This window comes from Rana temporaria, chromosome 9 (genome assembly GCF_905171775.1).
Source record: "Rana temporaria chromosome 9, aRanTem1.1, whole genome shotgun sequence".
In the NCBI taxonomy this organism is placed as follows: Eukaryota; Metazoa; Chordata; class Amphibia; order Anura; family Ranidae; genus Rana; species Rana temporaria.
The window spans coordinates 143,326,578-143,347,288 of NC_053497.1; the positions used below are offsets into that span (position 1 = coordinate 143,326,578).

Sequence of the window (20,711 nt, forward strand, 5' to 3'; positions counted from 1 at the left end):
AGCCCAGCCATGTGCTCCATGCTGCACCTTAAGGGATCCACACTAGGAGCCGCTGCCGCCGCCGCCGCACTGGACGTCCTTCTGCTGCCAGAGAAGAGAGAGGAGGGGGGGGGGTCTGTATGGACTGAGTACGTAGGGGGGGGGGGGGGGGATTTCCACTAGACACACAACACTGCGCCGACCAATGACACTGCTAAGGGATCTGATGATTGGGACAGTTCAGGTCACAGGAGGGAACTGGTGACACCACTTTCCTACATGGGGCTGCGACTTTCACTTGGCTGCAAGTAGGGTTGTCCCGATACCACTTTTTTAGGACCGAGTACAAGTACCGATACTTTTTTTCGTGTACTCGCCGATACCGATACTTTTTTTTAAATGCAGCCACGTGTCCCCAAATGCAGCCACGTGTCCCCAAATGCAGCCTCGTGTCCCCAAATGCAGCCTCGTGTCCCTAAATTCAGCCTCGTGTCCCTAAATTCAGCCTCGTGTCCCTAAATTCAGCCTCGTGTCCCTAAATTCAGCCTCGTGTCCCTAAATCCAGCCTTGTGTCCCTAAATCCAGCCATGTCCCTAAATCCAGCCATGTCCCTAAATCCAGCCATGTCCCTAAATCCAGCCATGTCCCTAATGCAGCCTTGTGTCCCCTAAGACAAAGCCAAGTCAATCCCCCCCCTTCCCCCCGCTGCTGCCGACATCTAGTTACTATGCGCTGGGGTTACACGACAGCTGTCATTTGCATTTGAATAGCTGTGTTTTTCCCCGCCGCGCCGTCATGTATAGCCCCTCCCCCTTGCCCAGAAACTTTGATAGACAGGTCACCCGTCGTATCAGAGTGCCCGGGCAAGGGAGAGGGGCTATACATGACGGCGGGGAAACACACAGCTATTCAAATGCAAATGACAGCTGTTGTGTTCCCCCAGCGCAAAGTAACTAGATGTCGGCAGCGGCGGGGGGAGGGGGGGGGGGATTGACTTTGCTTTGTCTTAGGCGGCAGCAGCTCTCCTCTCCCCCAATACGAGGACTGCTCTGCTCCGCTCTCCGCCCCCTCTCCACCTGCACTCGGGGAAAAAAAAAAAAAAAAAGTATTCTATCTGGCATCGGGAGTATTTGCACGAGTACAAGTACTAGCGCAAATACTCGGTATCGGGACAACCCTAGCTGCAAGTATAAGTATTGCGGGATGCAGTTATTTCAACACAAAACTGAGCTTATATGCCTAAATACAGTATTTGTAAATCCGACGGACTGTTTAAATGTTAAATTAAAAAGTGAAAATATGAGGTGTTCCGTCACATTAGCAACCATGTAAGGTCAGCAGGTTTGCTGCGGTTTTTAAAATTGAACATTAAACAGTCCGTCAGATTTCCAAACACTGTATTTAAGCACATAAGCTCCGTTTTGTGTTGAAAATAAATGTGGAATCTAAAACTCTGGTGGGTGTAGCAAGATTTGTCTTTTTTTTTTTTTTTGCTGATCCGAAAATGATCCGATCCGTGACTCCTGATCCGAGGATCGATCCGATCTGTGAGTTTTTTGATCCGTTGCAACCCTAGGTTTCTATGAAATACATTTCATATATAGTTCAGGTTTAAGAACAGATAAAGAATTTCAAGAGAAATCTGGGTTATCTAAAAAGATGACACAGCAGAGCTCCTTGTTTGAGGCACAATTGTTCTGATTAAAACTTCAGCCTGAGACCTTAAAAAGGAGTAGGCACTGGTATGAATCATTAAGCCGTGAAAGCAGCTTAACCAAAGAAGCAAACTAAATAATTTTTCCCTGACAACAAAAATGCTACAGCTGAAATAAGGCCAGTTCGGATTTTTACAGTGCATTGCCATAAGTGTTAACACATTATTGTGCACATCAAGGTGTGTTGTGGTTTGGCAGCCCGTTCATTATAAAAAGGGGCTACCAACACATGGCAACTGACTGGAAAATGTTTATGTCCCTTTTTTCAAAGCACTGTACACTGGCATTGTAGTGCCCTGTAATGGGGGTGCATTGCACACTACTGTTTTAGTGCCTTTGGGTGCCATTTAAACTGAATGGCACCAGTAATGCACAGCCTCAAAGCCACACAATAAAAAGGTACGGGTCACCTTGATATAGATATTAACCACTTAAGCCCCGGACCTTTAGGCAGCTAAATGCCCAGGCCAGGTTTTGCGATTCGGCACTGCGTCGCCTTAACAGACAATTGCGCGGTCGTGCGACATGGCTCCCAAACAAAATTGGCGTCCTTTTTTCCCCCACAAATAGAGCTTTCTTTTGGTGGTATTTGATTACCTCTGCGGTTTTTATTTTTTGCGCTATAAACAAAAATAAAGCGACAATTTTGAAAAAAAAATCAATATTTTTTACTTTTTGTTATAATAAATATCCCCCAAAACATACATACATATATATATATATATATATATATACACATACACACATATATATATATATATATATATATATATATATATATATATATATATATAAAAAATTCCCTCAGTTTAGGCCGATCGCAATAAGCGTTTATCGATTGGTTTGCGCAAAATTTATAGCGTTTACAAAATAGGGGATAGTTTTATTGCATTTTTATAAATGTTCTTTTTTTTTTTTTACTACTAATGGCGGCGATCAGCGATTTTTTTCGTGACTGCGACATTATGGCGGACACTTCGGACAATTTTGACACATTTTTGGGACCATTGTCATTTTCACAGCAAAAAATGCATTTAAATTGCATTGTTTATTGTGAAAATGACAGTTGCAGTTTGGGAGTTAACCACAGGGGGCGCTGTAGGAGTTATGTTTCACCTAGTGTGTGTTTACAACTGTAGGGGGTGTGGCTGTAGGTCTGACGTCATCGATCGAGTCTCCCTTATATAAGGGATCACTCGATCGATACGCCGCCACAGTGAAGCACAGGGAAGCCGTGTTTACACACGGCTCTCCCCGTTCTTCAGCTCCTCAAATAGCCGCGCCGTCGTCCCGGATCGCTCCCCGAGGGAACCCGACCGCCGCATGTAGCAGGGGGGGGGGGGTCCCGATCGGACCCCCGACCCGCGGAAAGGCAAGGACGTACATGTACGCCCATTTGCCTGTACGTGCCATTCTGTGGACGTACATATACATGTGGTGGTCGGGAAGTGGTTAATAAAATGTGACCTTGATCCATTAAGGTCAGGAAACAAAGGTTATTACCATATAACAGAAAAACAGACAAGCAGCAGAAAGCTCCACCTACAAGCTAAAAAAAAAAAAAAAAAAACATAACACGATATTAAAGTTATTGTAAAGTCTTTTTTTTTTTTTCAAAAAGGGGGGGGGTAGAGACATGTTATACTTACCTTCTCTGTGTAGTGGTTTTACACAGAGCAGCCCAGATCCTCCTCTTCTCGGGTACCCCTTTGCTGCTCCTGGGCCCTCCCTCCTGTTGCGTGACCCCACAGTCTGCAGCTTGCTATGGGGCACCTGAGCCAAGCTGCAACTCTGTGTCCATTCAGACACGGAGCTACAGTTTGGCACTGCCCCTTATCTCTCCCGATTGGCTAACTGACTTTAAATTGAGAAGAAAGAAGAAGGTGGTTTAATACTATTATAAAATAAAATGTACAAAAATCAAGCACAAATAATTCTCTTAACAGCAAGCTTTAAGCAGGGGTACTTACATAAATATATTAAAAGTAGGCCATACTCATGTTTTGATATTTCAAGTCAGTTGTCATTGAATAACTAGTGATGTTATACGATTCCATGCACCATTCATCCATGAATTTTTCTATTTAAAGCTGTCCTCGTGTGCTAGATTATTCTAAGCTGTAATGATCTGATGAAACCCAGTGTTGTGAAAGAAATGTCTTTGTCATTGCACACCTTGCAGATCATAAGGATGGCAAGCTTCTGCTAATTAACGTGTTTATAACCGCAAGCGCAGACATATGCTAATGTTTATATTTACACATGGCAACTTGTTGGATCAGATGCATTAAAAGGGTTAGAGCAGGGGTCTCAAACTCAAATTACCTGAGGGCCACAAGACAAGATTTCATATGCCATGGGGGGCCGCATGCAAACTTTCAAACTTCAAAAACAACAGTACTGGTGTCAGTGAACACATTATTAACCCCCAGCACTGGTGTCAGCGAGTGCATTATTACCACCAGCACTGGTGTAAGTCAGAGTTTGACAAATTTTCTTGGAATCTAGGAGCCAGCTAAAAAAGTTAGGAGCCAGAAAACGCACCCCGTCCCGACGAGCTTGCGCACAGAAGCGAACACATACGTGAGCAGCGCCCGCATATGTAAACGGTGTTCAAACCACACATGTGAGGTATCGCCGCGATTGGTAGAGTGAGAGCAATAATTCTAGCTCCTCTGTAACTTAAAACATGCAACCTGTAGATTTTTTTAAATGTCGCCTATGAAGATTTTAAAGGGTAAAAAAGTTTGTCGGCATTCCACAAGCGGACACAATTTTGAAGCGTGACATGTTGGGTATGAATTTACTTGGCGTAACATTATCTTTCATAATATTAAAAAAAATGGGGATAACTTTATCGTTGTCTTATTTTTTTATTAAAAAAAGTGTAATTTTTTCCCAAAAAAGTGCGCTTGTAAGACCGCTGCGCAAATACGGCGTAACAGAAAGTATTGCAACGATCGCTATTTTATTCTCTAGGGTGTTAGGATAAAAAATATATATAATGTTTGGGGGTTCTAATTAGAGGGAAGAATATGGCAGTGAAAATAGTGTAAAATGACATTAGAATTGCTGTTTAACTTGTAATGCTTAACTTGTAATACCAACGGCTCACCACCAGATGGCGCCAGCTCAAAAAAAAAAAACTTTTTTTTTTTTTTTTTTTGCTCCCCTCACTTCCACCCTGCCTGCGGGCCATTTATAACTGGTCCACGGGCCGCAAATGGCCCGCGGGCCGGTACTTTGAGACCACTGGGTTAGAGGCATTGGAACTGTCCAGCTAACCAGATAATGTAGTCTTTTGAAATAAAAACAAAATTAATCACACACACACACACACACCTCTGTAACCCCCCCCCCCCCCCCCAAATATGCACACATGTCCCCCTTCTATGGAGCCGTTTGATGCTTCTATAGAAAGCTATAGGACGTTTCTGCACAGGAAAGCCCAGGCACAGAAGCCATGTAAACACACAGTTTAATAGCCAAGGGACACAGGCGAGTGAATATACATCTGGGAAAAGAGAGGGTGTGGTAGTGTAGCTCAGGAGAGGTGAGGTGCACTCATCTTTTCAAGCTCAAATCTTGCAGGTATTTGTGAAGGGGCTATTAAACCCAGAAACCAAAAATGCATTATATAGCAGCTTTATCATCTTTAGATGTGGTGGCTGCATTTTCTTTTTCCCCTTTTTTTTTCACCTGTTGATCCAGCCAACAAGACTGGTATTTTCCAGCTTCTTTTACCAGACCAAGCTGTCCAGCAAAAGTGGCAGCACAAACCATTTAAAGTGGTTGTAAAGGCTAAAAGGTTCTTTACCTTAATGCCAATGCCATTGGCTCTTGCTATCAAACCCAGGAACGAGGGAGCGAGGGGTGGGGCTGAACCACATTATGTGCGGTAATAAATGCCCAAAGTGCAGCTCGAGATTAAGCCCAAACAAGTGCCCCCATAACAAGCATACACCTGTGCAGGGGCCATGTTTGCCTACGCAGGATGCAGAGGTGTTCCATGCATACGCTTGCAGACAGTCTGATTCACATCTATTGGGATTAAGATGCTGCACAGACACAGCTGATGGTCCCAATGTGACATCTGTGCTAATTCAGGTGCGTGTTCTGGGAGCGTGTCCCTGAACCCACACCAAGTGCACAATGTGGGAGCAGCGGCTGTGACAGTGCAACTACTGTGTCCCAATGGATATGATTGGGAATGTCTGCACGCAGATGCACGGAACACTTGTGCATCCTGTGTGGGCAAACATGGCCCTCACACAGGTGTACACTTTAACCAGTTGCCGACCGTATCACGCAGATATACAACAGCACTGCTGGGCGAAATCATGTATGGGTACATCCTACCCGTTTTAGGCCAGAGGGCGTGCACGCTGCATGGCGGGGGACCCGATGCATGTGGCTGGCGGACAAGATCGGATGAGAGGAGCCATATCGTTTCTTCCTACAAAGTAGGAAAAATGATATGGCTTCTCTCCTAGTCACTCACATCCCCAACACATTTAACTCCTTGATCACCCCCTAGTGTTAAGCTCTTCCCTGCCAGTGACATTTACACAGTAATCGGTGAATTTTTAAAGCACTGATCGCTGCATAACTGCCAATGGTCCCAAAAAAGTGTCAAAAGCCTCCGATCTGTCCATCGCATTGTCGCAGTACCGCTAAGAAATCGCAGATCACTGCCATTACTAGTAAAAAAAAAAAAAAAAAAAAAAAAAATAATAAGTAAAAAAAAAAAAAGCCATAAATCTTTCCCATAGTTTGCAAACACTATAACTTTTGCGCAAACCAATCAATATACGCTTTTTGCGTTTTTTTTACCAAAAATATTTTTTACTTTTGGGGATATTTATTATTATTATTATTATTATTATAGCAAAAAGTTAATATTGTTTTTATTCTTTATTTTTTGTTTATAGCGCAAACAATAAAAACCGCAGAGGTGATCAAATACCACCAAAAGAAAGTTCCATTTGTGGGGGGAAAAAAAGGATGCAAATTTTGTTTGGGTACAATGTCAAACGACCGCGCAATTGTCAGTTAAAGCGACGCAGTGCCAATTTATAAAAAAAAGTGCTCTGGTCAGGAAGGGGGGGTAAAACCTTCCAGGGCTGATGTGGTTAATACTCCCATGTTAACAAGGCCTTCGGTTTCTTTCAGGGGGGTCATTCGTTTACACATCTTTTGCCAAGAAAATGAATACCACCAATTCATGTTACATTAGCGTGCACATCTGTATTAAAGCAGAGTTCCTCCCCCAAAAAAAAGAACTTCCGCTCATTTGTCTCCTCCCACGCTTGGTGCCACATTTGGTACCTTTCGGGGAGGGGGGAGGACACCTGTCTTTGACAGGTATCCTGTCCCCAGTTCCGAGAGTCCGGACCACGGCGCATTACATCAGTGGCTTGGCTCCCTCCTTCCCCTGCCGCCGGGCCAGTAGGAGAGCGCAGTGGTGCCTCGTGCATGCGCAGTAGGGACCCGGCGTGAAGCCGTAATGCTTCACTACCGGGTTCCCTTACCGGAAATGGTGGCTGTTGAACCCCCCACATCCGATGGAAACATCAGCTGCGGTGCCAAAAATCGCTGGACTCCAGGACAGGCAAGGGTCCTATTATTAAAAGTCAGCAGATGCAGTATGTGTAGCTGCTGGCTTTTGCAGGGGTGGGCGGACCTCCTCTTTAGGTTCAGTTCCGTTTACATCAGTTTGCATAGGTGACAAAAGTCCTGAGAAAAAAATAAGTAAAAATTGGTTGCTTGGGAGATCCCTTTCACACGCGGGACTCTGTTTAGATCAGCAGGGGTTTTCCGTTTAGACCCGCTGACCGATCCACCTACACGGAGGAGATTGGATCCTCTTTCATTTGTTTTTAGTGGACCTGATCGTCGGTCCATAGAGGTGAACGAACCGTCCAAACAGGTCCTCCTGAAAAACAGACCCGAGGACCTGATTTGAACAGTCGTATGAAAGGGGCCTAAAAACTGACAAACAGCATTCATTTACATTTGTTGAGAGCCTTCTAAACAGAAAAGGACACAGTCTTGTTCAGCATAAAAAATAAATGAATGTGGGTATAGGTAGATGTAAACGGATGATCATCCGCTAAACCTGAAAGCCTGTAGGAATGAATTACTGTCCATTTGTCATCTAAAAATAGATGGACAAAAACAGGCAAATGGAAGATCTGTGTGGAAGGACTCTTATACTGCTCTTGTACAGTGTGCCATACCAAGAATACATGGAGACATGTATGCCCTCCTAATACTAGCTTGAGCCCCATCTGGATCCAGCGATGTCCATGAGTGCCTTGGTCGTCCAAAACTCTCCATCCCGATTGGCTGAGACACAGCAGCGGTGCCAATGGTTCCCACTGCTGTCAAAGTCAGTTAGCCAATCAGAAAAGAGGGGATGGTGTCAAACCACAGTTGTGTCTGAATGGACACACGGAGCTGCAGCTCAGCTCGGGTGCCCCATAGCAAACCGCCTGCTGTAGGGGCACTCGGCAGGGGTGAGGGGCCAGAAACGTTGGCTGGTGACCCGAGAAGAGGAGGATCGAGGATGCTCTGTGCAAAACCCCTGCACAGAGCAGGCAAGTATAAAAGAATTAAAAATGTTCTTTGAAAATAACAAACAAGACTTAAATATCACTTTAATGTACCTACAGACACAATTAACATTACAAGGTAGGAAGGAAGGCTGAGGTTATACAAACATCACTTTATCTCTAAACAAAACAAACAGTAAAACTCAGTAGAAACAAAAGGCGTTTACCTGTCCAAAGGTTGTGTACAAGAACACAGGGATCTCTGCCACGGTCATAGCCAAAGCTTGGATAATGGACATGCCCTCTGCTCTCTGGAATGCCATATTGGTCAGTTAGGCAGTATGTGGACACAAGGATAATATTTAATTGCGTTCAGGCATTAATTCCCCTATTTCTTGATCAGGCAGTTGGCACGGATTAGGTGCATTTAAAGATCCCATTTTTCAAACAAACCCTAAAAAAGAAAGAAGAGAAGAATAAATGTAAACCCAAACTGAACAACAAGATTGCAAGCTCCGTGAGGTCAGGCACTGATGTGAATGTAAAATATGTAGAGTGCTGCTTAAATTGTTGCCGCTACATAACACGATTCTACTATGCAACTATAAATGACTGTAATAAATACATCAAAATGTATTTAGTTTGCCAAAGCAAAAAAAAAAACGACTTTATTTCTTCATATTTTGCTGCATCTCAGTACTGCTGATCCCCTGTAGACACATTGCAGTCAGCCCCAGTTCTCAGGGTGTGTTCCCTGATGGGGACAACAATGTACTTTGCTTGCCTAATATGTATTGCAACCGGCACTTGCAGTCTCCATCACAAGCCCAGTGATAACACATTGAGAGGCAGAGATAGAGTGCCGTCATCCTATAACAGAAAGTGCCTAACAAGGACATTCATGGCAGAATCCAAGGCATTATTTTTAATGAAAGCTGCAGATTTTAAAGATACTGAAAATTACTTTTGAAAATACAGTAACATGTCTAATATTCCAAACAATACATTGCAAGCTGGACTGTGTTGGCAGTTACCTTTTTAGTGTATACCAAGAGTGCTTTCACACTCACAGTGGCTGGGTGTCGGCTGTAAAGCGCCGCTATTTTTAGAGGTGCTTTGCCGTCGTTTTTTGCCGTGCTTTTCGGCCACTAGTGGGGTGCTTTTAAACCCCGCAAGCGGCCGAAAAAAGTGTTAATCGCCACTGGGTTCGGTGGCGCTGCCCATTCATTTCAATGGGCACGGGCACTTTAGGAGCGGTGTATTCACCGCTCCTAAAGCACTGCAAAGAAGCTGCTGGCAGGACTTTATTTTGATGCCCTGCCAGTAAAAGCACTTGGTCTTTTTACACTGGGATTGCGGTTAAGGCTTTATACAGGCGCTATTTTTTTCGCTAAAGCGCCTGAAAAACGCCTCCAGTGCGAAAGGGGTCCAATAAGGAGTAAATAATTTAATGGTGAACACAGGAGTCTTGTGCTTGTATAGATAACAAATGCGTAGGATCGGTAAAGCACAACATCAGTAGGGTTTTACATTTTGGTTGTAAATTAAATAGATATAAAATACATGTGAATAGGTAGCAGGGTGGATTAGATTTAAATCATTATTTTTAAAAGAGCAACTGTTATCTCTGTCCCGCAGCGGCTCCTTATCTGTCCCGCTGGTGACTCCACCGACAGTCCCATTCACTTTAATGGGACAGCTGGTGATACGGCAGTGACACAACAAGGTGAGGGAGGTGGCGACAGCAGGTGAGTGGATGCTCACTAACAGGCGCTGCCATTATGGATCTAAAATGACAGGTGCTCTTTAAATGTAAGAACTTATTCTTGCTGGTAGTTAAAATATTTAATATTTGCAAACAGAAAGAAGGTTTCCTATTTAGTATAATAAGTTGTCAGATTAGTAAAACAGCGATATCAGAACCAATTCAATCATACAGTTTTTAACCACTTGACCACCGCCCCATGTCAAAAAGACGTCCTCTTTTTAAAGTTGAATATCTCGATAACGGCAGCAGCTGCTGCCACAACCGAGATATTCATCTTTTCAGGGGGCGGTGGTGTACACGATAACGGCGGTCTCCGCGGCGGATTCGCCGCGAGATCGCCGTTATCGGTGGCGGGAGAGGGGCCCCCCCCTCCCGCCGCTCTCCCGCGCCCTCCGCCGCTTACCGGAGCCGTCGGTAGCGGCGGAGGGGATCGGATGTGTCCGGCAGCTGAGCGGGGACGGGACTGAAGGAGAAATCTCCTTCACCCGTCCTCATAGCTCTGCTGGGCGGAAGTGACGTCAAAACGTCAGTCCCGCCCAGCCTCTTAAAGAAACATTTTTTTTTTTGTCATTTGAAAAAAATGACATTTTTTTTTTTTTTTTTTTTTTTTTTTTTGCATTTAAGTCTAATTATGAGATCTGAGGTCTTTTTGACCCCAGATCTCATATTTAAGAGGACCTGTCATGCTTTTTTCTATTACAAGGGATGTTTACATTCCTTGTAATAGGAATAAAAGTGATCAATTTTTTTTTTGTATTTATTTCAGTGTAAACAATTATAAAACGAAATAAAAATAAATAAGAAAACCAAAAAAAATGTATTTAAAGCGCCCCATCCCGACGAGCTCGCGCGCAGAAGCAAACGCATACGCGAGTAGCGCCCGCATATGAAAACGGTATTCAAACCACACAAGTGAGGTATCGCCGCGATCGTTAGAGTGAGAGCAATAATTCTAGCCCTAGACCTACTCTGCAACTCAAAAAATGCAACCTGTAGAATTTTTTAAACGTCGCCTATCGAGATTTTTAAGGGTAAAAGTTTGACGCCATGCCACGAGCGGGCGCAATTTTTAAGCGTGACATGTTGGGTATCATTTTACTCGGCGTAACATTATCTTTCACAATATATAAAAAAATTGGGCAAAATGTATTGTTGTCTTATTTTTTAATTCAAAAAAGTGATTTTTATCCAAAAAAAGTGCGCTTGTAAGACCGCTGCGCAAATACGGTGTGACAAAAAGTATTGCAATGACTGCCATTTTATTCCCTAGGATGTCCGCTAAAAAAAAATATATAATGTTTGGGGGTTCTGATTAATTTTCTAGCAAAAAAATTGAGATTTTCACATGAAGGAGAGAAGTGCCAGAATTAACCCGGTGGGCAAGTGGTTAATGTACATAGACAATACAATGGGATAAAGGAATATTCCTGAACGTTGTTTTATCTCATGTTTACTGTGACATTGTGAGAATGCATCAATGCAGTGCATGTTATCTCAACTTGGATTTATTGACTGAGTTTACCAAAAAATTCAATATTGTAAAATATACAGCCTAATGCTACATAACTAAGCTCCATTTCATGCTGAGTAAACTAAATTATCAATGAATATTAAAGTGGATGTAAACCCAAAAAAAAATTTTTTTTTGATGTCACAATGTAGAGAATAAGATTTCCTATCATCTGTGCCCAGTCTTGCCACACAGAGTTAATCCAGCTCTGAGCAATCCTCTTATTATTCAGTGAAAATTAACAGACTTCCAGATAAAAACCTGTTTAAATAAAAAGTCCTTTCCGTCCCCTTGCTTAGAGTGACAGGGTTTTTACATATCTCGTGCACTAGCTTGGACACATGCACATTCCTGGATGTTTATCATAATATGGGGGGTGATCCACAGTTCATTGTGAGAGGTAATGTATGTCACTTGAAGCAAGGGGACGGAAAGGACTTTTTATTTAGACAGGTTTTTATCTGGAAGTCTGTTGATTTTCACTGAACAATAAAAGAGGATTGCTCAGAGCTGGATTAACTGTGTGGCAAGACTGGGCACAGATGATAGGAAATCTTATGCTCTACATTGTGACATCCACTTTACCCCCAAGGACCGCCTCCTGCACATTTACGTCGGCAGAATGGCATGGCTGGGCACATGCAGGTATAGGTACGTCCTGTGCTAGTACCCAGCCGTGGGTCGCGGCGCGTGCCCGCGACCCGAAGCACCGGGACCCGATCGCCGCTGGAGTCCCGCGATCGGTTCCCGGAGCTGAAGAACGGGGAGAGCTGTGTGTAAACACACCTTCCCCGTTCTTCACTGTGGCGGCGTCATCGATCGTGTCATCCCTTTTATAGGGATACACAATCGATGACATCACACCTACAGCCACACCCCCTACAGTTAGAAACACAGATGAGGTTACACATAACCCCTTCAGCGCCCCCTTGTGGTTAACTCCCAAACTGCAATTGTCCTTTTCACAGTAAACAATGCATTTTTTGCTGTGAAAATGACAATGGTCCCAAAAATGTGTCAAAATTGTCCGATGTGTCCGCCATAATGTCGCAGTCACAAAAAAAAAAAAAAAAAAAAAAGAAAATCGCTGATCGCTGCCATTAGTAGTAAAAAAAGAAAAAAAAATTATAAAAATGCAATAAACTATCCCCTTCTTTGTAAACGCTATCAATTTTGCGCAAACCAACCGATAAACGCTTATTGCGATTTTTTTTTTACCAAAAATATGTAGAAGAATACGTATCGGCATAAACTGAGGAAAAAAAATGTTTTTTTATATATTTTCGGGGGATATTTATTATAGCAAAAAGTAAAAAAATACTGAATTTTTTTCAAAATTGTCGCTCTATTTTTGTTTATAGCGCAAAAAATAAAAACCGCAGAGGTGATCAAATACCACCAAAAGAAAGCTCTATTTGTGGGGAAAAAAAGGACGCCAATTTTGTTTGGGAGCCACGTCGCACGACCGCGCAATTGTCAGTTAAAGTGACGCAGTGCCGAATCTCAAAACCTGGCCGGGTCCTTTAGCTGCCTAAAGGTCCGGGTCTTAAGTGGTTAAATTGATTTTTACTCCAAAAAAGCATTTTATTAAAATAAATATAAATGTGTGTCTTTTCGTTTTCACACTGGGGAAGTGCTCTTGTGGGACGTTACGAAATGTTCTGCAAGCGTAGCACGTTTGGGGCGCTGAAAAAATAGTGCTCCTAAAACGCCCTGCCTATTGCAATAAATGGGCAGCGCTTCCAAAGCATGCGGCCAAAAAGCACCGCAAAAACGAGCTGCACTTTAGCGCTATCGGACGAGCGCTGCCAGTGTGAAAGGGGGTCTAAGATGTTTCAGGTCCTCATTGCACACTTGCCTTCTCCAAGTACAATACAGTAAGAATAGCCCTGCATTGTATGTGATGACACTGAAGGATCACCCACAGCCCAGAGCGCAGGAGAGAAAAGGGCAGTGACTGGCTCCAGCCTGTGTCTTGGAATAAGGAGGGAGGCGAAGTCTCCAATAATCCACATGTAATATCTATAGGTGCACTGAAATTTCGGCTGCCGAAAATTATCGTCCAAAAACTTTTTTTTCTGCCAAATGGTAAAAAACACTAACAGCCGATACTGAAAGGGGGCGGGGTGAGGGTAGACTGAGGGCATGATGCAAGAGATTTGATCGACAGTAGCAGGAGCCAATGGCTGCGCTGCTATCAAATCGATCCAATCAAAGAAGCCGGGACTATGTGGAGAGAAGGACAACGGGCACACACCCATGGAAATTTGGGGCTCAGGTAAAACCGGGGGGGGGGGGGGAGGGGCGGGGCTGGACATTGCAAGGATATAGGATGCATTAAGGTGAAAAAACACAAGGGTGTACAACCCATTTAATTAAAAAGTTGAATACAATTATAAATAAAAATATAATTTATTTTTTTTAAAAACTCTTATTTTCGGTATCGGTTTTCGACCTAGTGCATTCGTCATTTTCGGCACCAAAATTTCCATTCGCTGCACTCCCAGTAATATCCTGAACCATTGTATTTAGCTGGTTAGTGATAATATAGGAGAAGAGAGGGAGGGAGTGAGTGGACCGTCATTTACCACAGTGTATACGTCTGAAAACTGAGCATGTGCAGAGCTGCCAACACTGCTCTGTAAAATCCCTAGCTGAATCTGGGACATGGACAGACAGGAGAGATAGAGAACAGCAGGATCAACCTGTTTTTTTTTTTGCAGAATACAGAAAATTAATCTTATAGTAAGAGAGTATAAAAAGCATGTAATACACCAGTTACTGCGGCACTTTAAAGCGGAGGTTCACCCAAAAATCCACTTTTTGACATTAGCTGTAGCATACTGCTAACATCTGCAGTATGCTGTTTTTTTATTTTTTTATTTGTACTTATCGTTATATGAGCCCTTGTTTTCCGGCTCCGAGCGGGGAATCCTGCGGGGAATGGGCGTTTCTAAGCGAAGAGGAGTTGATTGACGGCTGCTAAGGCGCGTCTTGGCCTCTGTTTAATCTTCAACTGCCATGATGCTGCACATGTGATCAGTTATGACACCAGCCATTGGATGGTTTGACAGTTTGGTTGAGAGCACAACCAATGTGACAGTTAGCATTCCCGGCACTGCTTTTTCAAACTGTTAAATTGATGGGTGAACCCCCGCTTTAAATACTATGGGATGCCACCAGCATATTTAGTAAACGCTGAGTGACAGTTAAAGCTCGTCAATTTAACCAATTTATAAAACAGTTATGTTTCTGACATGCCAGGAATGCTAACTGTCACATTTACTTTTGCCCCCCCCCAGACTAGAAAACACTGATCAGTGCCGACTGAATGCTGCTTTTCCAGCAAGACCTGTTAGACAGACAGTGGTACACACAGGACTGAACGTTGTCCGATTCCTGCTGAACCAGCTGACTTTTGGTTTGTGTATGGCGGGCTTTAGTTTGCCTGGTGTAATAGAAACAATTAGCACAGGAGAACAATTGGGAAAGAATTGTCCAGACACTCTCTGTTACAAGATGACAAGGACCTTCATGGCAGGATCACCAGGTGTTACCTTCAAGAAGGCGAATACAGAAAAATGACAATTACAAAGTGAATCCTATAGGAGAGTTCAGTGATTGGGTTTATATTAGGGAAGCAGTTCAAGTGGTATTAAACCCCCAAATTAAAGGAGTTGTAAATCCTCAAGCTCCAGCCACTGTTTCTCTCCTCATTGATTGATTGCAGCAGGAGCCATTGGCTCCCACTGCCGTCAATAACATTCAATGACAAGGGAGCCGAGCTGTCTGTGTCAATAGACGCAGCAGCTGGACTCGGGTGCCCCCAGGGAAAGCGGCTTTCCGTGGGGGCACCTGATGAAGAGAAGCCAGGATTGCCGGCAAAGGCACCCTAGAAGAATGAATATTGGGGCTGCTCTGTGCAAAACGATTGCACAGAGCAGGTAAGTATAGGCATGTTTACAATCCCTTTAATACATTGCAGCTTTTCAATCATTAGATGTAATGGCTGCATTCATTTTTTTTTTCACCTTGTGATCTGGCCAGTAACAAACCTCCTCTATTAGGGCTAGTTTACACTCGCCTGCAAAACAAGGCTTCGGACACGCTTTGGTATAGTGGTTGTAAACCCTATAAAACAACTTTATGCTACAGGTAAGCCTACATTAAAGTGGATGTAAACCCTCTCTCATCCTTTCTAAACTACTGCCATAGTGCTGATCTGTAAGGATATAGATGCCTCCTGCATGTATCCTTACCTGTCAAATGTCTCCCCTCTGTCTGTTATAAGACCTGAAAAACTGCAGATTCTGTGGGTGGATCTGTTGTCTGGAGCTCTGTGGGTGGAGTTGTGATGTCAGTAGACTCCCCACCCACCTCTACACTCCCCTTGTCAACATGCATTTTTCCCTGTGTATTCCTTACACTGAATTTTGCTATGATCACCAACATCCAGTCAAAATCCAGAGTGGGGTGGGAATTAAAAATAATGCCTGTCTCAGGCTAGTGCATGAGATATGTAAATAACCTGTCATTCACAGCAAGGGGGAAGAACGGACAAAAGTTTTCTCCTGTTTGTCCGTTTATCACACTGAAAAAAAGAAAAGAGGATTGCTCAGAGCTGGATTAACTCTTTGTGGCAAGACTGGGCACAGATGATAGGAAATCTTATACTAATAAAACATTTGGGGTTTACATCCACTTTAAGGCTTACCTGTAGCTACCTGCACGGTTTAGGAGATGTCCCCTGCATGTGTCGCTGTAATCGGCACATGCGCACTGGGGCAAACTGAAGCAATGGCACCTATGTGCCGTTGCTTCAGTCTGTATGCCGTTACCGGTGGCTCCCGCACGCATGACGTCATCGCGGCTCCCGCCAATCGCAGCGCGGAAGCCGCAATACCTGGAAGCAAGCCCTGGGCAACATGTCGGCGGCCGGAGGGGGAGACGTGGACCGCTGTGGGGGCTTCCATCTGAGGTAAGTAATACATAATGAGCTAGTATGCTTTGAAGCACCACTAAAGCGACATTGGGGTATAATTTTTGAAGCAAAAGCAAGGTGTAAACAGGACTGCAAACGAACCCAGGGTTCGACAAAATACGGGCGCCCGGTCGGCACTGCGACTAGAATTAGCGACCTGGCGCCTGGGGAAGGAAGCTTAGGCCTGCAGAAGGCCTCAATTAGCTGTGTCTCCATGTCTCATGCTGTGTCTCCGTGCGCCCCCACTGTGCGATCGCGGCGGGGCCGCTCTGTCCGGTAATTGAGGCCGCGGCTTTCTGCAGGCCTAAGCTTCCTTCTGTGATCTGGCGCCATCTTGTGGTGGCCGTTGGCATGACAAGTAAACCAGCAATTCTAATGGAGCTTCCCCAGCATTTTCACTGCCATCTCCTTCCCTCCAATTAGAACCCTCAAACATTATATTTTTTTTATTCTAACACCCTAGAATAAAATGGCAGTCGTTGCAATACTTTGTTACACCGTATTTGCGCAGCGGTCTTACAAGCGCACTTTTTGGGGGAAAAAAATACACTTTTTTAATACAAAAATAAGACAACAGTAAAGTTAGCCCAATTTTTTTTTTATATTGTGAAAGATAATGTTACGCCAAATAAATTGATACCCAACATGTCACGCTTCAAAATTGCGTCCGCTCGTGCAATGGTGACAAGCTTTTACCCCTTAAAATCTCCATAGGCGACGTTTAAAAAAAAAAAAATCTACAGGTTGCATGTTTTGAGTTACAGAGGAGGTCTAGGGCTAGAATTATTGCTCTCACTCTACCAATCGCGGTGATACCTCACATGTGTGGTTTGAACACCGTTTACATATACGGGCGCTACTCACTCGCGTTTTATGGCTCCTAACTTTTTTAGCTGGCTCCTAGATTCCTAGAAAAATTGTCAAACCCTGAGCTAACCATTGTATTTGGCGACAGGAGCTTTGACTAGCGTTCAGAGAGCTTTAACCACTTAAAGCGGATGTGCCATGGGGAAAAAATATTAAAAGCCAGCAGCTACAAATACTGCAGCTGCTGACTTTTAATATTAGGACACTTACCTGTCCTGGAGTCCAGCGCTGATCGCAGCAGAGCACGAGCGATCGCTCGTCTCTCTGCTGCTCCCCCTGCCATCCACGCTGAGGGAACCAGGAAGTGAAGCGCTGCGGCTTCACTGCCCGGTTCCCTACGGCGCATGCGCGAGTCGCGCTGCACCCGCCGATTGGCTCACACGCTGTGTGCTGGGAGCCGAGTGTTCCCAGCACACAACGGGCGACAGACGGGAAGTCAGAAAAACCTGTCTTTTGCCCGTAGCGTGTGGCCGGAAGTGGGTGCAAATACCTGTCTTTAGACAGGTATCTGCACCCCCCTCCCCCCTGAAAGGTGTCAAATGTGACACCGGAGGGGGGGAGGGTTCCGATCAGCGGGACTCCACTTTAGGGTGGAGAACCGCTTTAAGGACCGCCTAACGCCGATATATGTCGGCAGAATGGCACGGCTGGGCGCAATCACGTGCCTGTACGTGATTGTAAAATGTATAGCCGTGGGTCGCGACACGGTCCGAAGCTCCGCGACCTCGGCCACAGGACTCAATCGCCACTGGAGTCCCGCAATCGGTCCCCGGAGCTGAAGAACGGGGAGAGCTGTGTGTAAACACGGCTTCCCCGTTCTTCACTGTGGCACCCTCATTGATCGGGTCATCCCTTTTATAGGGAGACACAATCGATGACGTCAGACCTACAGCCACACCCCCCTACAGTTGTAAACACACTTCAGGGAACACATAACCCCATCAGCGCCCCCTGTGGTTAACTCCCAAACGGCAATTTTCATTTTCACAATAAACCATGCATTTTAAATGCATTTTTTGCTGTGAAAATGACAATGGTCCCAAAAATGTGTCAAAATTGTCCAAAGTGTCCGCCATAATGTCGCAGTCACGCAAAAAAAACGCTGATCGCCGACATTAGTAGTAAAAAAAAAAAATGTATACATTTTTTTTTATATAAAAATGTAATAAAACTATCCCCTATTTTGTAAACGCTATAAATTTTGCACAAACCAATCGATAAACACCTATTGCGATTTTTTTTTATCAAAAATAGGTAGAAGAATACGTATCGGCCTAAACTGAGGGGAAAAAAAATGTTATATCTTTTTGGGGGATAGTTATTATAGCAAAAAGTAAAGAAATATTGAATTTTTTTCAAAATTGTCACTCTATTTTTGTTTATAGCGCAAAAAATAAAAACCGCAGAGGTGATCAAATACCACCAAAAGAAATCTCTATTTGTGGGGAAAAAAGGATGCCAATTTTGTTTGGGAGCCACGTCGCACGACCGCGCAATTGTCTGTTAAAGCGACGCAGTGCCGAATTGCAAAACCTGGCCAGGTCCTTTACCTGCCTAAAGGTCCGGGTCTTAAGTGGTTAATAAAAGCTGATCACTGTAAGCACCCTTGTCAGTGGTAAATGGTTTGTCTCATCTCTGTAACTGATACATTCTGCTGGAGAGTTTGTGCTGTGAAAAAAATAAAAACCCACACGCAGACTTGCTGGCTGGATCACCAGATACAAATAGGAGGAATGCCTAAAAAAACGAATGCAGCCATGACATCTAAGAGCTGGTAGGCTGCAATATAATAAATAGGTTTGGTTTTGGGGTTTATTACTGATTTCAGGTACACAAAGAAAGCAGCAGATACAATGCAGAGCTGTGCTGATCACTATTATTATTATCCATATACTGTACTGTATGGGAATATAATGTACACAGGAAATTTACCCAGCATGCATACCGCTGGAAGTCTGCTCCTCCATCTCCTCCTCGGGACTGACAGCCGGAAGTTATGCTGCTCCTTATTCCGAGAATAACCATGACAGTCCGCCTTCCGCTCCGCACTCACCGCTTCTACCCTCCAGAAGGGCAGCGTCTCCTCCAGCCTAGCGCACCCGAACCCTGAGACCTGAACGACACCGGCCACCACCAATAGCTAGCGAGGATTTCACATTCCATTACCGCAACAGCCAATCCGCGCATCCGCTCGCGCCTCACGTGTGCGGTTGCATTGAAAGTGCCGTGGACGCTTCCTGGTCGGCGGGCGCCCTGATTGGTGGATAGGATGTAAGAGGACCAGGGGGGGCGTGGTATGTTTAAAGACACACAGCATGGAAGAAGATGGATGGTTGCTGAGGTGTGTGGTGGAGCTCTGAGGGGATGGTTTTCTGTGGGCGGGGTTTATGTTAATGATTATAGAATGGGGTCATAGTTTGGGATGTGAGTCTTTACTCATATTCCACTTACAGGGATAGTAAAGTCTCTGCATTTTATGCATTAGACCCCTTTCACACTGGGGCGGTTTACAGGTACTATTGCGCTAAAAATAGCGCCTGCAAACCAACCTGAAACAGTGGCTGCTGTTTCTCCAGAGTGTAAGCCCGAGGGCTTTCAACGGTAAAAAAAAGTCCTGCTAGCAGCATCTTTGAAGCGATGAAGGAGCGGTGTGTTTACCGCTCCTCCACCGCTCCTTCCCATTGAAAGCAATGGGAAACCACGGCTATACCGCCGGCAATGCCCCTCTGCAGAGACGCATTGCCGGTGGTATTAACCCTTTTTCGGCCACTAGCGGGGGTAAAACTGCACCGATAGCGGCCGAATACCGCAGCAATTCCGACGGTAAAGCGCCGCTAAAAATAGCGGCGCTTTACCACCACCACCACACCTCCCGCCCCAGTGTGAAAGGGGCCTTAAGGTGAAAAACCTGTGCTGCTGCAGCTGCCTCCCTTTTCTTACCTGAACCCAATTGTTCCAGCAACGAGTGAATCCAGCCGCTGTCTTAGGTCCTCATTGGATCGAGTAATAGCATTTGGCATTGGCCCCCCCTGCTGCTGTCAATCAGTCAAATCCAGTGATCCGATGGGCGGCGACTCTGAAGCGCACCCGCACATGTGCCCCCCTTGGAAAGCGGCTCTCCATGAGGGCACCCAATGTAGAGGAGGAGCCACCGGGCCACCCCACAAGAGGAGGATCGGGGCCATTCTGTGCAAAACCCTTCCACAGAGCAGGTAAGTATAACATGTTTGTTATTTAACCTTTTACGGACCGCTCGCCATCAATATACGTCGCTACTTTGAAGAGGAATACCTTTGTTATGGTAGCAGCTAGCTACCAGAACCCTGATATCTTCTCC

General features: G+C 44.7%; 1 protein-coding gene across 3 annotated transcripts in view; it reads right to left on the minus strand.

The window, feature by feature from the left end:
- Positions 1–19,586, minus strand: part of MIGA2 (mitoguardin 2) — an 83,188-nt gene extending 63,602 nt beyond the window's left edge. The window contains exons 1-2 of one of the 3 annotated variants that reach the window (XM_040324690.1): positions 19,320–19,582; positions 8,476–8,702 (exon numbers count right to left, since the gene is read on the minus strand). In XM_040324690.1, the coding sequence (XP_040180624.1) occupies positions 8,476–8,571 (96 nt within the window). In that variant the 5' untranslated portion in view covers positions 8,572–8,702; positions 19,320–19,582. Of the gene's footprint in view, positions 1–8,475; positions 8,703–19,306 lie in introns of all 3 variants that reach the window. The other 2 variants (XM_040324689.1, XM_040324691.1) reach the window with 2 other exon arrangements.
- Positions 19,587–20,711: the final 1,125 nt, after the last annotated feature.